At 41.7% G+C, this 7,366-nt stretch overlaps 1 protein-coding gene across 1 annotated transcript; it reads right to left on the bottom strand.

Moving 5' to 3' along the window:
• Positions 1 to 1,587: 1,587 nt before the first annotated feature.
• On the bottom strand, positions 1,588 to 3,811 carry LOC125228083 (catalase-like). The gene is made up of 2 exons (XM_048132532.1): positions 3,782 to 3,811; positions 1,588 to 3,096 (listed from the first exon to the last, which is right to left on the bottom strand). Exons 1-2 carry the CDS (start codon positions 3,809 to 3,811, stop codon positions 1,588 to 1,590), a joined length of 1,539 nt encoding a protein of 512 aa, XP_047988489.1.
• Positions 3,812 to 7,366: the final 3,555 nt, after the last annotated feature.

Here is a 7,366-nt window from a genome sequence, read left to right as displayed (position 1 = left end):
TGCACTTGACTGTACGCGTTCACCTACACGAGCTTAGAATGTGTGCTAGGACTGCTAGGAACGCGCCTCCTTCATATATTTGATCGCCAGTGTTCGAAATGGCCTGACTAAAAAGAGTAGCAATCAAAAAGTGGCAACATCGTAGTGCCATCCCTTTCAAATCAATATTTCGTCACTACTTTGAAAAAATCTCGTATCTAACGCTGCTTCTCAAAGTTAAAACGCAGTAAGTCTATATGTATTCCATACATACTTACTTCAATTTTCTTTTCATTGACAGACGAAGATACAAGTTTTTTAAAAGTAGTGACGATTTGTGAGAAATCGGGTCGACACTACGATGTAGCCCTTTTATAATTTCCGCTTTTTTTAAAGCCAGAATGCGCTCATCGCGCGAGATTGGTGGCACACTTAGCTTGCATTCGCGTACAATGGAGTCAAAAATGGAGCAAAACGGAGCCTCTGAATTTATTTATCTTTAACTTTACACCTCTGTTACTACATTACTGTTCCATTCTACAGGAATACACATGAGCGTGCATATTAATAGTTGACCTGTTCGATTGAATACTTACCGGAAATGTGAATTGAATTTAATATTTTCGTCCTGGCCTGGCCTAGTCGAAGCTGCAGTCTTTCATAACCTTTCTTTATTCATAAACATTCACTAAAGTTATCAAGCCGATAAAGTTCGTTTGTCCCTTTCCGACGTATTGATGTGATAGAAAGAGACAAACGAACTTATCGGCTTGATAACTTTAGTGAACGTTTATGAATAAGGGAGTTAGACGCTACGTGGCGTTGGCGATCGAACTGCATTCTGGATATGGATGGCTCTGTCACGCCACTATGGAAGAGCGGTAAGGAGGGCAAGCTACGATACGATACGCTCACGAAGAGTACCGGGGCCTCTATCCAGGAGTACAATCGTTGACTCTCCATGGCGAATGATGAATTTCCGTGGCGAAATGTTTCCGACTCATCAAGAACGTTCGTTCTTCTTCTTCGGTCCCTCATTTATTTATTTATTTAAAATAAGTAAATAAATTGCTGAGGATCGCCACCTATGCAGCGTTTCCACAGCAGCGTGCGGCCATCCGCTATGTGTATTGCGCACTGCATGCCGCCACCAGCCAGCCTCTTCGCAGCATCCGACCATCTCATTATGATCATCATCTGCCATTCTTCTCCTATGGCGGACGAACGTCAGAGAGAGATAACTACGGTAGATACGCTGCGAATCGTTAACGATAGCAGATTGAATTACATTCTTGGCTACTTATACTGTGCCTAGTGTACCATACTTGAATTTAATTGAAAGCAGGTAAAGGCTATAAAGGCGAACAAACAAGAGTACGCTCGCCGCGTGTTAATGAAGTTACGAGTGTTACGTCAGTGTTACGGCATTTTACGTTGGCTTTTAACATCACGTCGAACAAAGTTAAAAAAAAAAACGTTATTTACACACAATGAAATGATTTTTTAGAACAGAATCCTTTTATTGAATATCTAATAACAAGCATGGGTAGATTGGAACTTAGAGGTACCAATACATGTGAAAGACATTAAGCCAATAATGCTTATGTTTTAATGGCGAGCAGGGCATCGATTTTCATGGATGTCAAGGATCCTTGGGTGTGGGCTAGCCACGAAGAGCTGCGGACGCCGTTTGACGGCTTCCTTCCGAGCAACCTCCAGCGCGTGCTCCGTGCGGTGGCCCAAGTCCTGGTCCACCAAATACAGTAGCCTCAGGAAGTTCTTCTGAACTAACTCTACACACTGCACCAACAATTCTGCAATATTCGCTGCCATTCTTCTCCTGTGGTCTTCTGTTGTAACACGAGTATTATAGAACTCTGAGAGCGGCTCCAGATCCACCGCATTACGGTCATATATTTTTATTTTTTCCCGCGGCCGAGTCTCATCCACGTGTGGGATTGGGCCGTGGAACGAGTTCGGGTAGTAATGAGGCGCACCTTTCATATTGTCTAAACTGGGTGGGGTCCCGTCACGGTCATAATTTTTAGGCCTATACTTTGGTTGATTAATTTCTATTCTGTTGTGGTTTATACCTGCACGATGCGTTTGCGTGTCTCGGTATGCGAATCTTCGTGCCTGGAACATATCGTCGACCGGGCCGGGAATGCCCGGGACCAAATTGCCGGGATTGTAGATGGCTTCTTCTGCTTGTGTAAACCAGTTGTCAAGGTTTCTGTTTAAAACCAGGCGTCCAATAGTTACGGTGTGATAAGTTCCGTTTTTCCATGTTCTAGTTACATCGAATGGATTGTAGTCGAGCTTCTCGGCCCGGTGTATCGGCATGACGTCCATATCCAGCCTCCAGGAGGGGTAGTCTCCAACGGCTATCGCATTGTAGAGGTCTCTTGTGCCGTAGTCGGCATCCTTGGAGCGCAAGACTCTCGCAGCCTCATTAGTCAGTAATTCTAATCCTTGCTCAGTTATATAATGGAATCTTGCGAAATACCTGTCACCGTGCTTGTTTTTAATTTCATACGTTTGTATTGCGTGCGCATCCATCTTTCTGTATCCGTTCTGTAGGCCATAGTCAGATTGTAAATATAGAAATTCGTTAAGTGGATCAGTCATTCTAGTTAAGAGGTCTAAAAGTAAGTTTGGATCCATGAGATTCGTTTTTGGGTTCCTTTCTCCGACGTGGGCGACCTTTGTGAAGTCGCCTGCCGCTCGGTAGGGGAACATTGGGGGGGATCGGCATAGCATGTCAAGGTTTCCGTCGTCGGTGTAGAATTTGATAGCCATTCCTCCGGCTTCCCTGACTAGGTCAGCGCCGCCCCTGTTTTGAGACTGGCGGGAAAATCGGACGTGTATCTCTGTGGTCTTTCCGATTCCGTTGAAGACGTCGGCCCTGGTGTATTTAGAGACGTCGTTGGTGACTTGGAAGTAGCCGCGCGCGGCGATGCCGAGGGCGTGTACGACGCGCTCGGGAACGCGCTCGTGGTCGGCGCTGGACTGCTCGTCCCAGAAGTACTGGCTGCGGAAAATGTCCGTGTTCAGGGTCACGGAGTCCCGCACTTCCACTAGAGAGCCCGCGCTCGTTCGCCACCATCCTATAGGCCGCTGAAATATTATCCAAATATGTGAGACATTTTAACGCTAAAGTAGGTACTTAGTCATTTTTATATTTTTTTAAGTGACGATTAGATAGGCTTAGTGGGAGTAGTGGGTACCTTCTATGAAGCTCTTGGGTCGAATATCGGTAGGTCATGGATTGCTGGACATGAGAACGCGCTTCACGTGGTTTAATATCGGCCTGCGTCCGAAACTACATACATCTATATACAATCACGCCTGTGACATAAAGGGGTAGACAAAGCACATGAAGTCTCAGTGCCACTCTTGACAATTAAGGGGTCGAAAGAAAATGAAATTGTGATACTGCAGTGGCAGGTTGCACGCCTCTCGCCTACGCCACAATTTATTTAACTCACAGACCTATCATTTCGCTTACGCTTAAAGACTGCTGAAGTGTGCAAAAGAGAAGCTTTCACGTATATGATCATCCTATGAGTGCAAAAGAGGGAGACTACAAATGAAAAAACGTGACCATTTTTGATGATAGGCAGCCTACTCAATTTAAGTTAACGGATTAATCGTACTTTTCAGTACAAAAAATTGTATTAAGAGGATACAGTGAGTAATTTCCGTTTGGATTAAACAGTTAGAAAAGCATAACGTTATCATACATAATTTCTGAATTTAATATTCCCAATGACACTTTACATATGTCCAGTTTTGGTCTCACTTTTGATATTCGACCGTTGTTCTTTGTCATCCTACTTCTATGATTTAATTAAATATATCCCACAGTCGACTTTTACGACATCCTCGAGACTACATCTCGAAGCTACTGTTAGTCTAAAATACCAATCATCATCATCAAATACAAGGATTTAATACAATAAACTAAGAGAAACAGACACATCTTGGGGAATTACTATGAAACGCGCAAAAAGGCGGGCGATGCTCTTCTATCAAATCCGCTAGAGGTGCGACCATGATTATTTGCAATACCGATTGTAAGGCTGTGCACATCATCATCCTCCTTGCGTTATCCCGGCATGGGAGCCTGGGGTCCGCTGTGGCAACTAATCCCAATATTTGGCGTACTAGTTTTACGAAAGCGACTGCCATCTGACCTTCCAACCCAAAGGTTAACTAGGCCTTATTGGAATTAGTCCGGTTTCCTCACGATGTTTTCCTTCATCGAAAAGCACCTGACAAATATCAAATGACATTTCGCACACAAGTTCCGAAAAACTCATTGGTACGAGCCGGGGTTCGAACCCGCGACCTCTGGATTGAAAGTCGCACGCTCTTACCGCTAGGCCACCAGCGCTTCGTAACGCTGTGCACATCATTGGTTATTATATAGGACATTCTAACACAGATTGACTGAGGCCCACGGTAAGCTCAAGAAGGCTTGTGTTTTGGGTACTCAGACAACGATATATATAATATAATGTATAAATACTTATATACATAGAAAACATCCATGACTCAGGAGCAAATATCTGTGCTCATCACACAATTAAATGCCCTTACCGGGATTCGAACCCGGGACCGCGGCGTAGCAGGCAGGGTCACTACCGACTGCGCCAGACCGGTCGTCACTTATCGTCGTCGTTATATGACTTCATATAATTTTTACTAAATAAATAATATTATAAAACATACCGGATGCATCAATTTAAAGTCCAGAAGTTGTCTCGAAGCGGGATCCAGGGTGGCATTATGGTAGTTGATAGCAACAACTTTATGTACCAATACGTAAATAATACATGGAACTATTCGCCACATTGTGCTGTGGCTTTATGATTGGAAACTTGGCCTGTTGTTTATATTTAGTTTTACATACACTTATGTAGAGGCATGGCAGTGAGACTGGCCAAGTTAGAAAGAGGATATGGCGGATATTGACATTATGTGCCAACGTGACCTATTGGTGTTCCTTCAGGATTATTTATGCAAATTTTTTGCTGCCGGATTTATTTACAAGTAAATAAAGTTTACAAACGTTTTTAAAATTAAATTATTTGAACCAGCCCTTATTTACATTTACACAAAAAAAAAGGGTTCTGATTTTTCCACCAGCCATATAAAAATTACCAAAATTTTGACCATTTCAACCCCAGGTGCGAATAAAAATGATTTGACTCCGTGACCTTCGAGTCCCTCAGTACAATCCGCTTTCGCTTTGGAGGCACACTCACAGAATCACCCGATCGGCACAGTATATTTTTGATTTTGAGTGTTCAACTACCTACTGCCAAAAATATACGGTCAACCTAATCTTGGCACTAAAATAATTTTTAAGAAAAAAAACCGCCGCTTTTGTGGTTCTGGTGAAAGGTAGGTACTTCTGAATGTTGGATTATATAGAAATGTGTATGAATTTTTTAAAACTGTTTTTAATGTAAATCTTTGATTATTTGATGGAAACACAAATGAATATACGTATACCGTTAAGGTTTGAAGAGTTTCCTCAATTCCTCATGAATCCGATATCCGAGAAATCGAGCTTGACAAAATTTGAAAATTCAACATGTAAGCATAACAAACAGAACAAATCTCCTAACAAATAAATGTGACTGTTCTGAACTTAAAATGCATGCTGTTCTTATAAAAATACCAAAGTCATCATAAGCGTGCTGTTCAGATTTAAGGAGTTCCGTTCTGATCTTTATCAGCAGTTCCACTGCACAAAATGTCACTGTTCTGGACGTAAGTGCATGCTGTTCTTATAAAAATACCAAAGTCACTATAAGTGTGCCGTTCAGATTTGAGGAGTTCCGTTCTGACCATCATCAGCAGTTCCATTGCACCAAATGTCACTGTTCCGTACATAAATGCATATTGTTCTTATAAAAACACAAAAATCACCATATGTATGCCTTTCAGATTTGAGGGGTTCCCTCGATTTCTCCAGGATCCCACCATCAGAACAGGGTTTTGATAAAAATGGGACCAATTTGTATGTATATACATTCAATAAAAAAAAAATTCAAAATCGGTCCAGTAACGACGGAGATATCGTGGAACAAACATTAAAAAAAAACATACAGATGAATTGAGAACCACCTTGCTTGAGATTTTGGGGCGGCGGTTAAAAAAGGCATCCCCTTACGTAACATTGCAAATTTGAAAAGTATGTAATGGCATTTCTCCGACGCTCGCCGCTGGCTCTGTCGCGCCAATACGGCGCCTACTAGCGCTTCGTTTCGTGAGGTTTCTAGCGATTGTGCCATTCGGCTAGCCACCCTATGACATGAAATTCAAATCAACATTGCTTCTTTACAGATGAATTGATGAATTTTGGGGCTGTTTGAAAAATGTAGGGCTCAAACGATTTCAGCTATGAACTATGGAATTACTATGAAATACTGGGGTGTGACGCCACAATCAATTCATTTACTTTATATCTTTCTCTTTGACTTATTAAATAGAAATTATGTTTAAAAATAATTACTGTCCATATTTTTCTTCTAATTATGAGGTGCTTTATTTCGTGCACTGCATAAAATATTTTTCCCCTCACTAGCTCGGAAACACGTGTTTTGTCCTTTAATACCAGCGGGTAAAAACGCATTTTATCCACTAGTGGGTAAAGTAATTTGACCTTGAATAAAGTCAAATTAACTGCTTTAAAATTGATAAAAGTAGGTGAATCTAGTAATAAAGATGATTTACCACCTGTTGAACTACTGAGCAGTGATAAACGCATTTTTTGCGTTGTAGTTTCCTCGCTATAGTGAGGGGAAAAGTTTTGTGTTACACTCGGGTGCAAATGTATTTTCCTTCTCGTGTGTTAAAAAACTCGCAAGTTCAGGATTCTATTCTCGAACCACTCGCTTCGCTCGTGGTTCAACTATAGAATCCTTTCACTTGCTCGTTTTTCAATTCCACACTCGGCGTTAAAATACAACTTTGCCCCCTTGTATAACAAATAACTATTATTTTAAGTATAGGAAACTAGCCTTTAAACCCTAACGTTGGTTGAATCATCGACGGCATAACACTTATAAATTGATTGAAAATGTAAGGGCGAAATTTTAATTTCCATAGAAATTGAAAAAATGAAAATGAAATATTTATTTTTCAAGTAGGCATATTACGATGCGCATATGAACGCCAAATAAAGCTACGCCGGCTCTAACCCTACGCCTCCGCCTCGAGAAGATTTCAGTCCGCCTCAGTTGGGAGGGGGGTATCCACTATGGGACCGGCAAGGAACTCGGCGGGCCACTTCTTTGGCCACAAATTTGTTTTTGTTGTGCCAAGATTTGGTTGACTGTCTATAACTTGGCCCATTTTTATGTTGCACATTTAC

This window comes from Leguminivora glycinivorella, chromosome 7 (genome assembly GCF_023078275.1).
Source record: "Leguminivora glycinivorella isolate SPB_JAAS2020 chromosome 7, LegGlyc_1.1, whole genome shotgun sequence".
Lineage (NCBI taxonomy): Eukaryota > Metazoa > Arthropoda > Insecta > Lepidoptera > Tortricidae > Leguminivora > Leguminivora glycinivorella.
The sequence above is the reverse complement of the archived record's forward strand: the minus strand, read 5'-3'. Positions and strand labels throughout refer to the sequence as shown.